We start from the raw sequence: 19,404 nt of genomic DNA on the forward strand, positions 1-19,404 counted from the left end.
AAATTTGTATTTATTTTTGTTGTTTCTTTGGCCAATTCTGTATGTATTATTGTTATTTTAATTTTGCTAATTACGCCTAACTTGTTTTTGAAATAAAACTCTTTTATTTCATATTCTCCCAACGTTTCTCCACTATTTGGTGGCTTTTTCAAGGGATTCGTCTATTTAAACAAAGATTTTTTTATAAATTAAATCACAATTTTTTCACAATACAAATATTAACAAAACAACTTACAGAAATTCAAGTGTTTTTCATTTCATTCATTCATTTCATTTGTTTCAACATTCAAACACGTAATATAAATTTTATTAAACGACACAACTTAAGTTTAATATTGGTTGAGAATTGTGTTACTTTATTAAATGTAAAAAATGTTTACCCCTAAAAAAATCTACAAATAAATGTTACCCGTAAAAATCCCCCAAACGTGAAAAAAATCCCTAAATTTGGGGGGTAAACCCCCCAAACCTACCAACTCTCACTGATGAGATGTTCTGGATAGAACACCAGTGCAACGATGTTCTATGCAAATGTTGCATCCAGTGCTAAAAGAAAACGGAAGTTTCAATGCACTTTCTCAAAATCTTGCAACACTGTCATTTCGAGCATACATAAAATCAACCACCAATTTTTAACAATAAGTCAAAGACAAAATGCTCAGGGTAGATTTTCGTTTTTCGGCAAGTGTATTCCTTTTTCCTCGTGAAACCAAGAACAACAACAATTTTTTGGGGAAGCGGAAGTTGAAATCTATTTGAAGGTAAATCAAGGACATACCTGATTAGTACACATTTTTTTGAAATCTTTTAAATCATAGATTGAAAACAACAATTCATCTTTCGACGAAATTCGAAAAAGTACCCGTGAAAACAACCTCGTTTCAGGGTCAAACATGCAACATTGTACTCACGTTAAATGAAAACAACGAAGATCGAAAAAGTCGATATCGACAAAAATTAATATATATATATATATATATATATATATATATATATATATATATATATATATATATATATATATATATATATATATATATATATATATATATATATATATATATATATATATATATATATATATATATATATATATATATATATATATATATATATATATATATATATATATATATATATATATATATATATATATATATTGTCTATATATATTAATTAGTATAGTCTTATAGTCTTTACATCAAATGTAGATTACAGCGACAATGAAAGTGAACAGAAGACGAATTTATGCATTTTAACAAAGAGTCGAACAGTCAACTTTCGATTATTGAATCCCTATTTTATCAAGTCACAAATTTTAATAAAAATAATTTGTACTGATAACAAAAACACAAGTGAAGAATCCCAAATTGTCTATATACATCCTCTTATCTCAGACATTTACATCAATGATTACGGGCCAATATACGAATTTTGTTAATCGCGTTAAAACAGGTTCAATGTTCTTAGTTAAAAATAAACGTTTACTTTTACAAAAATAGTTCAGTTAATGTGACAACTTTAGACTAAGAATTATATCTGCAGGTATTTCGTATGTACAGAAGACATTAGATAGGTATATAATTTGCCTAGTTTTAAAATTTTTTACTAATAGGCTTTTGTTTCTATGGGTACTGCGACTTATTTTCGTAGGAAAGCGACATTCGAAAGAAAATCTTGTAAAACTAATTACGCGGCTCGGGCGTCGTTAATTGTAGCAGGGACATGAACTTCCAAACCATCCATATCTTTGGTTAGTGTTATTTGGCAGCCTAAACGTGAAGTATCTGTCAGATCATATGCTAGGTCCAACATATCAAGTTCCTCGTCACTCGGTTTATCGGGCAATTTATTGTAGTCAGCCGGTTTGAATATCAAATGACATGTTGAACATGTCAAAGTTCCTTCACAGGCACCAAATCCATCCAAATCTATTTCGTTATTGACAACAACATCCAATAGAGAGTCACCCACTTTGCCCTTCGTTTCGATTCTATCTCCACTGGCTCGAATGAATGTAAGCTTTATCCTAATAAATCCAGAGAACCAGAAAAAAAAAGAAAGTTACAAAATGTTCATGATCACTTCAATCAGCGACACTTCATATATATACGTACTCTTGATTTAACGTCACTCCCAGTGTGAAATTGCGTGTCTGCTCGTTTATTTGATTTTTCGAAATCACCTTTAATTGACGCTGAATTAAAGAATTTGTACACTTTAAAATATTTCGCAATGCCATTATTTGTTTGCAGGCAAGACTATTATCTAACAACACAACTTTCTTTCGCGGTACTGAATATTTACCGTGCAACTACAACCTCCATTCAGTAAAATAATATAAATTATCTCTTGCCTTCTCCCGCTCATATGGTTATTGTATTATTGATAAGTTCAGATATGACGAGAAATGTCATTAATGTTGGAGTTAGTATCAAACGTAACGTAGATGAGGAGACAATTAGTAAGCGTAGTTTTATATGTATAAATACGTCACCTATTTGGTGCACGGAGTTGGGGTTGAAATTATTGAAACGCATATATTTTCAATTGCGTATTTAGTAGGAATGGCTTCGTTCCTCAATATGTCCACCACATGATGTATTTCCATGGAATTTTTTTATGAATATAAAACAAATCATATATGACAAATCCACTTATTTTACAAGTTGGTACCACGTTGTCAAACACTGACCGTAGGGTAAAAAGGGAATTTTTTGTTGTTGCGAAGGGAATTTTCAAAAATACTTCTGGCATCACTGATTTGCAATCACGTTGTTGTCAAACACTGCTTTCTGTTTGATCATAGGTAAACATGGAAAAGATTTGGAATGATTTTCAATTGACGAAAGCTCCATTTATTACAATTAAATCATCTCATAGCAAATGGGGTAAATAAAAATATGTGAGAAATACGCCAGTAGAAAAAATCAAATTTAAATTTTATGTAGTTTCTGAACTCCATGGCAGGATCGAAATCTTCTACAGTAAACAAGGTGAATATGAGGGCGAATTCAATGAAACTGCTGCGTTATTAGGAAGACTAATGGCCCGTCGAAAAAATTCATTTGGAAAAATGAAAGGCTTTAGAAATGTTTGTAAACTAAACTCGGCACTGTGTCGTCTACTAAGACTGGATTTCAAACGAGAGTTGGATGGATTTCGATCAACACTTCCCGATGTATATTATAAGGAAGATACAATTCTACACTTACCTAGCAGAGATTCATTTGACTTCCTGCTTTTGCGTTTAATAGGTTTTTGTGAATTGTACAGACGCATAGTCGAATGTTGTGTGCAGGCAGCGGAATATTTTTTGGGTCAATTAAGGATTCAGTTTTTCTTTGAAACGAATACTTTATTTTTAGCAGTTATTGCCAAAATTTATGATCTTAGCACTAAATTGGGAAATTTATCTATACGCTTTTATAATCATATGCAAACATATCGGTCCCATCTGCCCCTTAATAAGAATTCTAAATTTTTGGATAGAACCTCAGCACCGCCGCTTGAATTGGACATCATAGACAATGAACGACGAATGGTAGAGAATACTCCCTTAAAAGATATTCCACATTTTGACGGAAGTTCGTTGACTGATTTGCTAAAGAAAGAGAAAGATTTAACGGTCCCTGTAAAGGCTAAAAATTTGAAAAAACCTGATATGGGTAAAACAATTGAACGTTCATTAAACGATAGAACGTTACTTGCTTTTGAACAATTGAAGACTGTAAAAGATGTAAAGGCTTTCATAGATAAAGAATCCAAATGCCGAAATGCCAATATTTCTTCGTGTATTACAAAAAAGGTTTTAAGCCACGAATGGGCTGGTGCTACAAAATTATTTGAGCGCAAAGTACAAAACGGCGAAGAAAAGAAAGCAATAAATATTTTTACAAAATTTATAAGCTCCAAAATATGCAGTTCTGTTCAAGATATTACGTGAATGGGAGAATGAGAGTCTCATTTGAATTATTTTACTGATGAAGAGAATATAATACTTATTATAAAATATTGGGTGATCTTGAAATATTAATGATAACGCTCACGCAAAATGATTTTCTCTGGAAGTGAAGATTTCTAACTGACGCAATAAACAAACATTTTTCAACAATTATATATTGTAGTAGTTTTATTATGGAAACAAACCAGGGATTGTAATCAGAATCAAAAATGTCGAGTTTTCGACTTTGCAAAATTTAAATACGTTGAACTTTAAAAATTTTGAAAATCTGAATTTTTGAAATTTCTAGTTGCGGTTAAACTGAATTCATTCATCGTACAATACTCTGAGGTATCATAGAAATATTCACAACATAATTCTCTTTTAATTCTATGACGACCCATTTTCTTAAATGTTGATTTTGGTCAACACTAAAAGTGGTTTTGATTCGATTTTACAAAATATCAAAGTTTTTATTCAGTTTTGAAGATTATAAACAATCGATTTTCGCCTTTTCTATGATCAACTATACTCTGTAGTAAAGTGATCTTAAAATATTTGCATCGTTTCAATTTGTTTTATGCTTAGGTTAGTTTGAAAATATTATTCAGGTTCTTTTTTCAATCTATCCTCTTTCAAGTTGTATAAAATGGTATTTTCAGCAAACTAGACTTGGGGATATGTTTGATTGTAGTCCTATATATTTTTTTAAGTAAATTTAATGTATTTTCTTTTGGGTTTGGTCGTAAAATGAGTTAAAGTAAATAAATAAATAAAAGTGGTCCGATACGATTCCGCGTAAACAGCAACTTTGTGCCAAGTTTCATGACGATGTTTTTTCGTGTTATCGTGTTGTTGACAAGCGGTATCGCTGGATCGACTCAGAATTTCACCATGACGAAAAATATATACGCTTTTTGGGACGTGAGACGAATATTTCGATGCGTTATGGCAGAGGTTATAAAACTGAACATGAACATAAAAATTTTCTCAGTGCATTTGGAGGATATATGAGATTATCGACACATAGTAATTGTTGTAGCAATTTGAAGTTGTTTGTATGATGAGATATTGTTGTATTTTCAGTCTTTATTAAGGAGTCCTTGGACAGGATTGGAGACGCTGCACAGTGGTTCCAAATCGCTTTTTTTAGAAATAATTCTGCAACTTTTGAACGGATAAAGATATCAACATAACTTCGTCTTTGTGTGAAAGGTGAGGTGTTTTTTCTCTAAGTTTTGTGGGTCACTAGTGGGCCCACGGGCTGACCTGTGCACAATTTGGTGGAAATCGGTTCAGATTTAGATAGCTCCCATATATATCTATTGTCCGATTTACACTTACATGACCACCGGAAACTAAATTTTCACACTAAATTAAAAGTACAAATATATTTATGAAGACGATTATATTTTGATCAAGTCTTGCCAAATAATGGATTGAAAAAGTCCAAGGAATTGATTACAAATAATTTTATATTTCTAAATTAATTAATTGAAAAAAGTAACCGTGAAAACAAGCTGGTTTTCAGCTTGAAAACTGAACATAGTACTCAGCTTTAGCCGCTAAAATCGCTAAAGTGAAAACTAAATCAGTAAGAAAAAGACATAAAGGTATACATATTTGTTGCAAATTTTTTTATAACTTGATGGGGAAAAGCCCAAAGCAAATTTTCCAAAAGTTTGTATTCCTTAAAATGGATTATTAAAGAAGTAATCGTGAAAAAATGACGATTTTAGCGGCTAAACTCGAACTTAATACCCACCTTTACATGAAAATAGAAGAATTAACATTCTAACTACGCATGCCGAGTTTGGTTGAAATCGGTTCAGATTTAAATATAGCCCCCATATATACGATTTGCTTCAAATTTTGCACAAGGAGTATATTTGATAGTTTCGTCACGTGTGTGTCAAATTTGATTTAAATCGATTCAGATTTAGGTATAGCCCCCATATAAACCTACATTTGCAGAAATGTATGGTTTTACCCGAGTTACTGATGTTCAGTTCAAGCTTTTGGCGCATTTTGCTAAGCACCGGTCGTTGGAAAGATAATTGAAAGAACTTTATTCTTATGTAATTGAAAAAAAAACTAAAATTACGAAAAGTTCAAGTTTTTGGGACAAGAACAATTTTTTTCAAAAAATCCGATTTTTTGGGAATTAAAAATATGAAGTGGGGAAATATGTTTAAAAAAACCTTATTTTTCTGAAATTTGCATATTTTTACAGCTTTTTACTGATAGGATGTTGAAATATGTAAAAAAACGGGAGAAATCTATAAAAAAATATGTTACGACAGAATGAATGTGAGTGCCTTTTTCCAAAAAAATGGTCAAAATTCGTTATTTTAATTCTAATTTGTGGACTTAACAACTTTTAATCTAAAGCACATCAGTACAATTTTTTTTCTTCTAAAATTCGTAGAATTAGGTTGGGAATGCAGTTAAGAAGAGAAATTACGGATCCACTCAAAAACTTCTAGGTTCGTAATACTCACCCCACTTTGTCTAAATTTTGCAAAAAAAATTAATCGTGGTGCCCATATCAGCAAAAAAAAAAATCATAGAAATAGATAGAATCGACAGCTAAAACAAATTTTCATACCCCCGAGGTGACCAACTTTCAACGCCTGCAATTCAGCCCGTGGACCCACAAATTTGAAAACTTAGAGGAAAACACCTCACCTTTCACACAAAGAAAATTATGTTGATATCTTTATCCGTTAAAAAGTTGCAGAATTATTTCCAAAACAAAAGCGATTTATAACCACTGTGCGCTGTAACAGACCCAATTGCAGTGAGACCCGACCTGCAGTAGTAATTTTTTATAGGTTATTTAATTGATGCCATATGAATATGAATAATCAATAAAAAAAATCTTTAGTAAATTGTGTACGAAAAAATTTTTTAGTAAACACAGCGGAAAATTCTGATGAAACAGCAAAAAGTCTGCTGAAAAAGAAAAAGCGTCATTGTTTGCTGAAATGATCCCGACTGCTGTTTTTAGCAGACTTTTCCGGTGCAATGAACTGTGGTATGACTCTAAGAATAGAATTAATCTTCAGCTATGGAACCTTCATGAACTCAGTTCAGCTATGCGTAGCATTTGATTTGCCTAGATTGGCCCGAATTTTGAACATTGTTGTTGATGCCACAATCAACTCTTTATACACATACGAGAAAATATCTAAGCATTTATAACATTAGCATTTTATGGACTTCTATCATATATAAGTGTTTAAATAAAGAGCTTGAAAAGGACAAAATATCATAATTTTGATGTTCGTAAACGAACAGAGAAATGTGGTTTCATATATTTCCGACATTACACCATAGGGGATTTAAAACAAGGAACATGAAAACGACAAAAGAACATATTTTAATGTTCGTAAACGAACATAGAAATCTAGATTGATATTTTTCTGACATTACATATGCATGTATATTGTAAATAAGTGAGTAATTGAAAAAAATCTTATGCGTTGCTCTTTTATGATCCTACACCCACGATGGGTTCCATCCGTCACAGTCTCTCCACTATATCATTTGTGATATCAACGCACGTGCATTTGTATTGATGTTGAATCTGAAGGAGCTTTGTATTTCTGAAATTATAGAATATAATTAATCCATATTTCTAGTTTTCCAAAGTAGTTTACCTTGACAAAAGTTTTGAAATTGCGAAGGCTGCCATTCATATTTTCACTGGAACCATAACTATTTTGTTTATTATAGCGATAATGTGATCGTTCATTCATTTTCATATTGGTGTGTATGGACACTTCTTGAATTTCAATAGCATTTTTCAATGACTCTAACCATTGGCGATGTTCTTCAGTCACATCCAACGCATCGACACCGTTAATTTCAGTTTTAATTTCTGGATCATCATTCGGTTCAGACTTTACAGCAATTTCCTCGCCTGGTTGATTTGTGTTTTTACTAGTTTCATCTTCGGTCTTAACCGCGGACTCCAATACGTTTTCGTTTTTAATTTTAATTTTTCCCAGGGATCCCGAAATCCAATCAATGGCTGAAATTTTACGCGGTAAAACTTTCGGTTTGGGCATAATGGAAGATGTGTCTTGTTTCTTCGGCTTTACCACTACCACAAACTTTTGCGTAGGAATCGCTTCACAACTCTTTTCATTCTGATCATTTGAATCGGACTTTTCCTTATCATTTGAATCTCCGAAGGCAAACAGGTTATCATCCTGATTACCATCATCACGTTTCCTTTTACTTGCTTGGCTGTCACCAAAGCAAAATAGATCATCTTCTTCGCCAGCTTCATCTTCTTCTCCAAGTACTTGAATGTGAGGTCTTTTGCGATTCGTGCCGTTGTTATCTTCATCGGAAGTCGTTTTCATAATTTTATTTTGAGGTTCAGATTTGTCGCCAAGTTCAGAAAACATACTTCGCTTTATTGTACGACTCTTAGCCGATGAATCTTCCTGATCCATTTCTTTATTACTAATCAAGTTTGCTGTATTTTCATCATTGCAAGGCTTTTTGGGAAATTGGAATAACTCCTCATCGCTATCTTGGGAATCCGCTTCTATGACATTCAGGTGTTTGCGTTTCTTCGGATGACACTCGGAAGGTGTTTCTGATATATGCATATTCGGCATGGTCTGCTGGTAGTCTTCTGTATCATATGGCGTTGAAGCAACTAAGTGATCATTTTTATTACAAACTTCCAATGACTGCGTGTTAATGGTTTCGTTCAAATCCATAGAAGAATTGGTTACTGTTTGCGGCATACTTTCCGGTACCTTATACGAAGGATTACAATTTTCTTCGGTGGAACAAAGCATTATTGCTAGTCCTATTTCATACTCGGGAATAATACGTTTGGAATGTGCATGAAGAATATCTATAAAAAAAATATGCATATTAAGAATGGAAGTTTATCAAAGATGAATGTAGCTTACCCGCAATTTCATTAATAGTTTGTGAACAGCTTTGTGTTTGTGTTGATGGTATATATTGGATAACCACAACATTATTTTTTATAAGGAAAGCCTTTTGCACGCCATTTGTTATTTCCTTGCAGGATCCACCCGCTGCTTTTACAATCGGTGAATATGTCTCAAAATGCCGACGGCTCAGAAACACGAATGTTAAACCTTCAAATACGTTACGTCTTTCTATTTTGCAACCTATATCAATTGGTTTGCCATCGCCGAGATCAATTTTCGGTCTATATGTTTCCACTTTGGGTAGTTGCGATTTATTTGTTGCAACGGCACTACACAAATCTTCCCAATAGTTAGACGTTACAACGTGCACTTGCTCTATCAAAGCACGCAAGAGTTTGACTGTAACAGTTGGTGTACTCATAGTTAGATGAGTACAAGCTGATGACCATTGATCCAGAATGATGCCACCCACTGTTTTAATGTTCTTTGATACTTTGGCAGCGTCATCGGCTGTCAGTGCAGATGTTACTGTCAAAAACTTGACTTCTTGAATTTTCCATATATTTTGCAAACGACCAAAACGAATCATATCATTCTTTTTTAAATGAATCTTATGCCCCTTTTCAAGAGGAACATTTTTTTCTATGTCCTTATTATAGAAGGTGCCATATTTAGAGCCCATATCTTCCAATTCCAAGTGCTTTTCTCCATCGACATCAACCATATGAAAAATGGCATGGGAGCGGCTTACACAAATGTCATTCTGCAATTCTAAGTCTGTTCCCAAACGACCGACAGAGTATTCAGTTTTGTTTTGAGAAAAGTAAAATCTTTCCCCTGTAGCGAAAGTAATAAGAAATTAACATAAATGAAAATTTTGTATATATAAAATCCAAGTAATAAACTAAATTATTATAATAATACAAAAAATAATAAAGAGCAATAATATAGGGTATTTAGGTATGCTGGCAGCCCGTTTTGTGGTGAACTTCTCTCTTGTTAATGAGTTCTACCCGATTCCATATTTAACTCAATGACAAGGAACTTTTTTTAGACGATTTCGAATGGAGTTTCGTATTAGGATGAAATCACATAAGGAAGCTTTGAAAAACTCACAAATGTCACCAGAGTTACTGATATGGGATAAACCAACGTTGAAATTTTTTTTTGGTGTTCGGCCGAAACTGGGATTTATTGTCATGACCTTTTGTATGCAAGGTAAGCATAATAATCCATACATCATGGTGGTTCTCATAATACAAAACATACAAAAATATTTTCAAATCGTCATGATAGCGTTTTGTATGTTTTAATGCACATTAAAAGTAAAAAACATGGCAAAAAAACGGTTCGCTAAAAAACATGGCCAAAAAACTGATCGCTAAATAACATGGCCAAAAACCGCTGAAAACCAAAGCAATTTTTCTATAGTTTGCCTTTTTCAAAACACCAAAAAATGCTATTCATTCTAGGTAGACACTTATGAAATTTATATAAAAAAGAAAATTTTTTGCTTGAAGGAAAATAAATCTTTAGTTTCGAACATAAGATTACATTGTAATTGTTCCAAATGGCGATTGCGATCCTTGTGCAGAGACACTATTTGAGTTGTCACACTTTAGTGGTAAATATGACACTTTTTCATGCAATGTTACTTTTGTGACACTTTTTTTAGTCTATATGACAAAGTTTTTATATACTAAACCCATTTTTCATACTAAACCCATTTTTACGGTAAATAAATATTAACTATTAATAAGTAAATATACCGAGTTAATCTCCTGAAACTAAAATCTAAGGAATGTTTTCAATGATTGCCTCTATTCAAAAATTAGTTGTGTCCCCTTTTTATTTTACTTATGTATTTTATTTAGTAATACAAAAGCCCTAGGGCCAAAAAAACGTATTACATAGCAAAACAAAATACCTGAATTATAGAAAATAATTAAATTCAAAAACTGAAAATCTAGATTACCTAAATTACAAAAAAAAATTACTTAACCATAGTATATTTGGCTCCCCAGCCATTTATAAATACATTTAAAAAATGAACACTAAAATATGCCCAATTATCCATGTTAAAGCAACACAAAAATAGAGAATCGTTCAGTATCACCCGAAAAATGGTGCAAAAGCTTACGCCTAAAAGCATTATTATAGTGTGAAAAAGTCTGTAATTCAATAGGCAAATAATTCCAACAACGTGCCACACGAATCAGAAAAGATCTATCGAAGGTACTACACCTACTCAGAGGAATATCAATATGATTAACCCTTGCAGACCGAATAAAAGAAAATGCATTACACAGTGGTAAAACTACTCCGCACTTAAGCGTCCTATAGAAAAGATACACTGCGCAAATCTTAACGAAATCCCTGTAAGAACATCCTAACAATTCTCTAACATAACCCGATATATGTTCCCTTCTCCTAACGCCAAAGACAAATCTCGCCACAGAATTAACAATACGTCCAAGTAAGTCAATATTGTTAGATGTAGTGCCCGAATAGACCTCGAGTCCATATAGTACCTGCGGCATGAGTAGCGACCAAGCTATACGATACTCATTAGCGTAGCTAGACAATTTTCCTAGGGGGGGGGGCTATAGCCCCCCTAGCTGAAAATTTATAGACTGAACTTATAGGTTCAATTAATGTTTTATTTCATAAAAATGAATAACAATATAGGCATCAAAATAACTCGACAATTAATTTATAATAAAGCAACTAAAAGTAGTTCCACACTTTTCCCAGCAAAAAAATGGGAGTTGTTCTAATGTCACAACTTTAAAAGCACTTCCAAAAATGTCTTCACAAAGAAGTTAATTATTTTAACTACACAGGAAGTTTTTTTACTTAATTTTTCATATTTTAATGCGTAATTTTTTGTTTTCTTTTAAAAAAAGGTAAGAATAAATAAAATGGTACAAATTATTCAAATTTTGCCACAAAAATGCTAAATTCATTATAGAAATTTTTATAGAATTTTTGAAAATATTCGAGGGAAAACGTTTCAAACAAGCGTTAGAATGCATTAAAAATCATAAAAAACATAAAAATTAATTATTTGGGAAAATATAACAAAATTTTTTAATTCACATTCAAAACACTGAATTTGGATCACAACTTAAGAAGTGATGCAAATTCATTGCAACGGCTGTTGAAACGGTGGACATTCGTTCTATGACAATTTCATATTACATTCATCGCTTCTCCGCCAATTTTGCTCCACTTCCGGACCCAAAAAGAAGATTTTCTCTTCTTTTTGGCTATGCTTTTTTGCAGCATTATTAAGATATTAATTTATGAAAGAATAGTATCAATTACTATTTTTTTTAATTAAATTGACTAAACCAGACTAAACAAAATAATAAAGGAGCTTTAGTTATTCAACTAAATCAAAAGTTCAACCACAGATTTATTTTATAAATATCAGATTTGAAACGTTGCCATCGGCAACTGCTACCACAACTAAATTAATTCGATTGTGCATGAAATTCTTTAGCGGAACTTTGTGCGGTTGTATATACTTGTTTAATTTTTAGAAAAATGTAAAATCGTAAATAGGTTTTCAAATTCTGGGGGGTCTAAGCCCCCTCCCCAGAGGCCTTCCTACGCTTATGACGATACTTAGTACCAAGTGGCAAATAAATGTTAGTAGAATAAATCCTACGTAGAACACTCAAGACCTTACGCTGGAAAGATTCTATGTGGGACAAAAAGCGTAGCTGCTATCTAGGATAACTCCAAGACAATTAAATTGACTAACAAATTCGATATTTTTTTATTGGGTATGGCACTTTTTAAAAAATGTCTACGTAAATAATGCAGCTCCAGCTATGTTCGACCGACTGCAGTGAGGATGGGATATAGTAACTTGATATTATTTATTTAATGACTTTAATAAAAATTGAGTGATAGCATTTATTACATTTCTGCTTATTTACGCTTCTCACACACGGCGTGTTTCCCATCTGTAAATATTAGATTTTATCCAATAAACACAAGGATGAGCGTTTTTCATATACAACACCATATCAATTTGAGGGTGTACCCCATCCTCAACATGCATTCAACTGGTTGTACAAATACGTTTGAAACAATAACATGAATTTAAATTGGAGAAGGTATTGCTACTATATTGAAAAGTTGTTGCTGATGTGAATTCTAGTGTTGAGGGTAATGGCTGTTGTCTGCTGAGAACGCGATTTTATTATTACAACAATTAAACAATGTTCTCATTTACTTATCAATAATTAAGAGGATGTAAGGAATTACCCTGACATATTTATTGAACAAGTAAATCATCAAATAGGAAACAGCTTATTTAAGAATGATTACCACACTTGGTAACCATGCTATAGACTCATACGTTTCCAAAATATTTGAGTTAGATATATTAAATACTCGTTACTCAACAATTTTTCAAATTTAATTTTAGTCTAATCCTTCGAAAGGCTTAAATCTACTTTAGTACAAGTGGTCCGATTGGTCCCATTTTTGGCCAGCGTGTAGACTTTTCGATTCTAAACACAAAATGTAACATATGTGGACTCTGTCCATAGGAGAAAGTCTCAAATCCCGACCGAAGGCCGGCCACCTATACCCTTTGGGTTCCCGTTAGCCCACTTTGGACCCTGCCCATAAGAGAAAGTTTCAATGGTCGGTATCTCGAAAACTACGCTCTTCCGACACGATTTTTACTTAATATTTTCTCTTTAAAGTGTACTACTTTCACCAAAAACGCAATTTCATTCATTTCATGAAAAATTGCTGTCAGAATTACCAAAAATTAAGGAAAATAGCGATATTCAGATGATGATATCTCGTAAACAAGGCTTTTCCGACAAATATTTTACTCTTTTCTTTTTTCGCTTTAAAATCCATTCTTGTACACTTAAAAAAAAAAATTGTTTATTTTTAACAACTTTTACTAAAGTAGATTTGTGCCTAAATCCCTGGATTTTCCAGGATCCTAAAAAATCACGTGATTCAATATTTACAAATCCCCAGTTCCGGGATTTATAAAACTCAATCCCGAATGACACCTCTAATTAATGGGTATGAACCGCTATTGAATAACGATTTACATGTCTCGAATCCAAACATTTTTGTAATGTATGTCTTTAGGAGCATGAGGAACACATGCGCCATCCAAATGTACATTCGCATTGATTTCCATTTACTCCCATGAAACGTGAAAATTTAATACTTTATGGTTGGTATTAAGGTCGAGTTTAGCCGGTAAAATCAAAACTGTCAGTAAAAAAAATAAATTATTTTTTGATTTTAGCGGCTAAACTCGAACTTAGTAACCACCTTATGTTTTAAATCCAAACACATTAATGAATCTATTTTTTATTTTATTTTATTTTTTTATTTTTGGTACATCCTGGCTTACAGCAAGCCATAATTAAGTATGGCAACATTGTAAAAGGTACCATCGGCAATATCGTTCAGCGTTCAGATACATACTTCTTTCAGATATCCTCTTTACCAACGCGTAGGTTTTGAGCAGAGAAAAAAGGCTTTTGCATTTGAAGGATAATAGTGAGTCAACCTGCACAGAACTTGAACAAGGCCAGCCATGACGTACACGAAATAAACACATAAAATTTAAGCGGGACGTGCACACACCTATGTACACACAAAATGTATTATATGCATTAAATATACGTACATAAAATGTCCAGTCAGTAATGAGCATTTATGGGACTTTTAAAGATATAATAATCTACTTCAGAACTTTCGAAAATGTTTATCCTACGTTTTGCATTTGTATTTTTTCTTTATTTCTTCTCACAAAACAATTCATTCCGGTTTTTTCCATCCATCATTTTCTGTATTGAAGGCTGAGACGAATTTATACTGATAGTTTCGGATCATGAAATACACACTTGTTTGTTCAGATTACAGGCTATTTTCACTTACCACTGATTGTATGAGTTATAAACCACATTTTATTACAAAAATCTTTTAGTTTTTGCCGGTATTGATAATGAAAAAACTATTTAAACCAGGGTCACAAATTTGCCTCATCAAACAAATACGCGATAAAAACAAAGCGACATATGAACGATGTTGCCACGTCTATCGAAAAGAAACGCACCGATATAGTACGATAAGGTGCAACGCTTTGTTTACATATTTTATGAAAAATCTACTACCATAAAATTCCAACCATTATCGAACAAAAAATTTTATTTTTCTGTTTTCATCTAATAACTTGTGTTTTTGAAGGATCGTGGTGGATTTTATATCGGAGGTTACCCAAATTTTAAGCAAAGGAAGAGTTGTAACAATCCAGGATGTCTGCTTCCATAGAAATTCCTCTTCGGGATACTGACGAGGTATGTATAAATATTCCATCTAAAAGTATATCTCATTGTGATTTTTCTTGGTAGGTTATAGAAGTGCACCCCGATCAATTGCCGGAATGTCAAGAAGTTTTAAGTATTTTGAGGCAAGAACGCTCCCAATTGAACACTTGGGTCAATGTTGCGGTAAGTCTTCGAAAGTGGTCATAAAAACATTAATAATGTTTGTTACTTGAATTCCGCAGCTGGCGTACTATAAACAAGGTAAGACGGATGACTTTATCCGCCTCCTTGAGACCGCTCGTAATGAGGCCAATACCGAGTATAGAGATGTGGAAAAAGATAGAATGCGTTGTTTCGATATGTTGGCAGCACATTATGTACACGAAGCAAATCGTGAAAAATCCAAAGACAAGAAAAGGGAACTTTTTATGAAAGCCACCAACTTGTACACGGCTGCCGACAAAATCATTATGTATGATCAAAATCATTTGCTAGGTAGAGCCTATTTTTGCCTCCTGGAAGGCGACAAAATGGACCAAGCTGATGCCCAATTCAATTTTGTTTTGAACCAGTCGCCCTCTAATATCCCTTCTTTGCTGGGTAAGGCTTGCATAGCGTTCAATAAAAAAGATTACCGTGGTGCTTTGGCTTTCTACAAGAAAGCATTGCGTACCAATCCCAATTGTCCTGCAAATGTCCGAATGGGAATGGGACATTGCTTTCTAAAAATGAACAACCCAGAGAAGGCGAAGTTAGCTTTCCAGCGCGCCCTAGAATTGGACTCAAATTGTGTAGGAGCATTAATTGGTTTAGCCATTCTCAAATTAAATCAGCACGAGCCGGAATCCAATAAAATGGGCGTTCAAATGTTATCGAAAGCTTATACCATTGACTCGACCAGTCCCATGGTGCTTAATCACTTAGCCAATCACTTCTTCTTCAAGAAAGACTATCAAAAAGTTCAGCATTTGGCTCTACATGCGTTCCACAATACCGAGAACGAAGCAATGCGTGCGGAGAGTTGCTATCAATTGGCACGAAGTTTCCACGCTCAATGTGATTACGATCAAGCCTTCCAGTACTATTATCAGTCTACTCAAATTGCTCCTGCAAATTTTGTACTTCCGCATTATGGTCTGGGCCAAATGTACATTTATCGTGGAGACACAGAGAATGTAAGTTTTATAATAAAATACTTGCATAATACCTACTATTGTCTTTGTTTTTTAAGGCTGCCCAATGTTTTGAGAAGGTCCTGAAAATACAGCCCGGTAACTATGAGACCATGAAGATTTTGGGTTCCCTTTACGCCTCCTCGAATTCGCAGACAAAACGCGACATGGCCAAATCGCATTTGAAAAAGGTCACTGAACAATTTCCCGACGACGTTGAAGCCTGGATTGAATTGGCTCAGATATTGGAACAAAACGATTTACATGCCTCTTTAAGTGCATATGGAACGGCGTCTAGTATTCTAACGGACAAAGTTAAAGTTGAAATTCCTGCAGAGATATTGAATAATGTAGCTGCCTTACAATATCGTTTGGGAAATATGCAGGTGGCCAAAGATAAACTTATCGAGGCTTTAGATAGAGCAAAATCGGAAGCACCAAATGATACCCAATATTATGATTCTATATCGGTCACCATGACTTATAATTTGGCACGACTGAATGAAGCAATGAGTAGCTTTGACGTGGCCGATAAACTGTACAAAGACATATTGAAAAAGCATCCTAATTATATCGATTGTTATTTGCGGTTAGGTTGCATGGCGCGAGACAAAGGCTTGATATTTGTAGCTTCAGATTTCTTCAAAGATGCTTTGAACATTAATAACGACAACCCGGATGCTAGGTAAGCTAAAAATGAATAACATATCGTTTTCTTTTATCTACAAAAAATGAACTCTTAGGTCGCTCTTGGGCAATTTGCATTTGGCAAAAATGCAATTTGCCTTGGGTCAGAAGAATTTTGAAACCATTTTGAAAAACCCTGCAACATCGCAAGATGCTTATTCTCTTATTGCTTTGGGGAATTTTTCATTGCAAACATTACATCAACCTACAAAAGACAAAGACAAGGAAAGAAAACATCAGGAAAAAGCCTTGTCCATTTATAAACAAGTGAGTTGATCATCCCCTAATGTAGGAAACTATCAATAAGGCAATGTAATTTATATATCAGGTTTTACGCAATGACCCCCGTAATATTTGGGCTACAAATGGCATTGGAGCTGTGTTGGCCCACAAAGGTTGCGTTATCGAGGCACGTGACATATTTGCCCAAGTACGTGAAGCCACTGCCGATTTTTGTGATGTTTGGCTCAATATAGCCCACGTTTATGTGGAACAGAAACAATACATAAGTGCAATTCAAATGTATGAGAATTGCATGAAAAAATTCTACAAACATCACAATGTAGAAGTCATGCAATTTTTAGCCAGGGCCTATTTGAGAGCCAATCGTTTGAAGGAAGCCAAAATGGTATTATTGAAAGCTCGCAAAGTGGCACCCCAGGATACAGTAGGTTATATAGTGTAAGAGGAAAGACGGAAAATCTTAACGTTATATTGCTTCCTAGGTATTGCTATTCAATATTGCAGTGGTTTTACAACGTTTAGCTATGGCCATACTAAAAGATGAAAAATCTACTTTGGAAGTTGTATTGCAGTCCGTTCATGAATTGGAGTTGGCCCAGAAGTAAGCATACAAAACTGTAAATATACAGTTGAAATAAAATTTAAAACTGATTTCAGATATTTCCAATACCTTTCCATTCATGGAGATAAAACTCGTTTCAATATCGAAGTAGCTGGAATTGAGGCTAATCAATGTCAAGATTTATTATCTCAAGCCCAGTACCATGTGGCCAGAGCTCGTCGTATCGATGAAGAGGAAAAGGCTTTGAAACGAAAACAAGAAGAAGAACGTATGGCATTTAAAATGCGCCAAGAAGAAGAGCGCAGAAAGCGACAGGAAATTGAAAAGATGTCTCGCGAACAAATGTTGGCCAAACGTCAAGAATACGTAGAAAAGACCAAGAATCTTATGCTAACTCTCGAAGTGCCACAAGAAAAAGAACGGAAAAAGGGCGGTAAGAAATTACAAATCCAATTGAAAATATGGCTTTAAAATTGTAATAACAAAAATATATGTATGTTAGGAGGGCGACCTCGAAAGGACGATATTGTTACTGACTCCGATGGTAGTGAAGGTGGTGTTGGACGTCCCGATGATGGCGGCGGAGAGCGCAAGAAGAAAGGTAAAGGCACTGGAGCAGGACGTAAGAAAAAGGAAGGTGGTGCTGGACCTGGGCGCAAGCGTAAAATTAAAGAGACTTATGATAGCGACAGTGATGGCGAAGAAGGTGATGACCGCAAAGGCAAGAAACAAAAGAAAAAACAGAAGGCTAGCAAGAAGGTCTCACTCGAGGAAAAACTTTCAGCTAAACAACGCATGAAAATTGTGTCCAAAGCGACAATATCAACCAGCGAATCTGACAGCGACAGTAATGCAGCTCCACGTAAACGTGTCGCTAGTGGTTCTGATAGTGATGAAGGCCCGGCACGTAAACGCATAGTCTCTGGCAGTGAATCTGATGGTTCTAAGTCAAGATCGAGATCTCGCTCACGGTCCGGCTCCCGCTCAGTATCTCGGTCCCGATCCCGGTCACGTTCTCGCTCTAAATCTGGCAGTCGTTCACGTAGTGGATCAAGATCCAGATCAGGTTCGAGATCTCCTAGTCGTTCGAAATCGCGTTCAAGGTCTCCATCAGGTTCAGGTTCCGGCTCAGATTAATCGTGTAATATGTCAAATTGCTTCTTAGTTATATAAATATATGTTTTCGAATATATTTATATGGTTATAAATTAATAAGACTATATTGTATGTATCTGCAAGAAAATAACTAAAAATTTAAATAAATATATTCTTTTTGACACAAATAAATTAATGCTGAATAAAAAAGATAGCAACTAAACCTTATCTTGAAACCTTCCATACAGCCTCAAATAAATCTTATAATGAAACTTGAAGTACAGTAGCACTCTAATTGTAAGTATATAAGTGCACATAATTACAGCTTTGCTTTGGCAGCCTTAAGATCCACCTAATCAACATTTATTCCTTGGAAGCATTCATAAGTGGTATATGTCACTTATGAATGCTTCCAAGGAAATACTTTACAAACTTTGTCCACCTTATGATTATCTTA

At 34.0% G+C, this 19,404-nt stretch overlaps 4 protein-coding genes across 5 annotated transcripts; 2 read left to right on the forward strand and 2 right to left on the reverse strand.

Moving 5' to 3' along the window:
• Positions 1–1,463: 1,463 nt before the first annotated feature.
• Fdx2 (Adrenodoxin-like protein 2, mitochondrial Ferredoxin 2) lies at positions 1,464–2,376 on the reverse strand. Its single transcript, XM_075305701.1, has 2 exons — positions 2,118–2,376; positions 1,464–2,029 (listed from the first exon to the last, which is right to left on the reverse strand). Exons 1-2 carry the CDS (start codon positions 2,240–2,242, stop codon positions 1,690–1,692), a joined length of 465 nt encoding a protein of 154 aa, XP_075161816.1. The 5' UTR covers positions 2,243–2,376; the 3' UTR covers positions 1,464–1,689.
• Positions 2,377–2,740: 364 nt separating this feature from the next.
• LOC142235082 (uncharacterized) lies at positions 2,741–4,119 on the forward strand. The gene is made up of 2 exons (XM_075306306.1): positions 2,741–2,891; positions 2,952–4,119. The coding sequence occupies exons 1-2, from the start codon at positions 2,816–2,818 to the stop codon at positions 3,944–3,946; spliced, it is 1,071 nt and encodes a 356-aa protein (XP_075162421.1). The 5' UTR covers positions 2,741–2,815; the 3' UTR covers positions 3,947–4,119.
• Positions 4,120–7,220: 3,101 nt separating this feature from the next.
• Positions 7,221–14,958, reverse strand: nbs (nibrin). The gene is made up of 4 exons (XM_075308173.1): positions 14,800–14,958; positions 8,881–9,705; positions 7,606–8,822; positions 7,221–7,551 (listed from the first exon to the last, which is right to left on the reverse strand). Exons 1-4 carry the CDS (start codon positions 14,825–14,827, stop codon positions 7,501–7,503), a joined length of 2,121 nt encoding a protein of 706 aa, XP_075164288.1. The 5' UTR covers positions 14,828–14,958; the 3' UTR covers positions 7,221–7,500.
• Positions 14,400–19,175, forward strand: Ctr9 (RNA polymerase-associated protein Ctr9). Of its 2 annotated transcripts, XM_075308172.1 has the most exons (10): positions 14,400–14,418; positions 15,109–15,218; positions 15,273–15,371; positions 15,431–16,363; positions 16,420–17,045; positions 17,104–17,314; positions 17,376–17,714; positions 17,773–17,891; positions 17,948–18,285; positions 18,355–19,175. In XM_075308172.1, the coding sequence occupies exons 2-10, from the start codon at positions 15,177–15,179 to the stop codon at positions 18,987–18,989; spliced, it is 3,342 nt and encodes a 1,113-aa protein (XP_075164287.1). In that variant the 5' UTR covers positions 14,400–14,418; positions 15,109–15,176; the 3' UTR covers positions 18,990–19,175. The 2 variants fall into 2 exon arrangements, with proteins under 2 accessions (XP_075164287.1, XP_075164286.1); XM_075308171.1 differs by lacking the exon at positions 14,400–14,418 and having other exon boundaries at positions 15,052–15,218.
• The last annotated feature ends 229 nt before the right edge of the window (positions 19,176–19,404 follow it).

The sequence above is a fragment of the Haematobia irritans genome, chromosome 4 (assembly GCF_050003625.1).
Source record: "Haematobia irritans isolate KBUSLIRL chromosome 4, ASM5000362v1, whole genome shotgun sequence".
Taxonomy (NCBI): Eukaryota; Metazoa; Arthropoda; class Insecta; order Diptera; family Muscidae; genus Haematobia; species Haematobia irritans.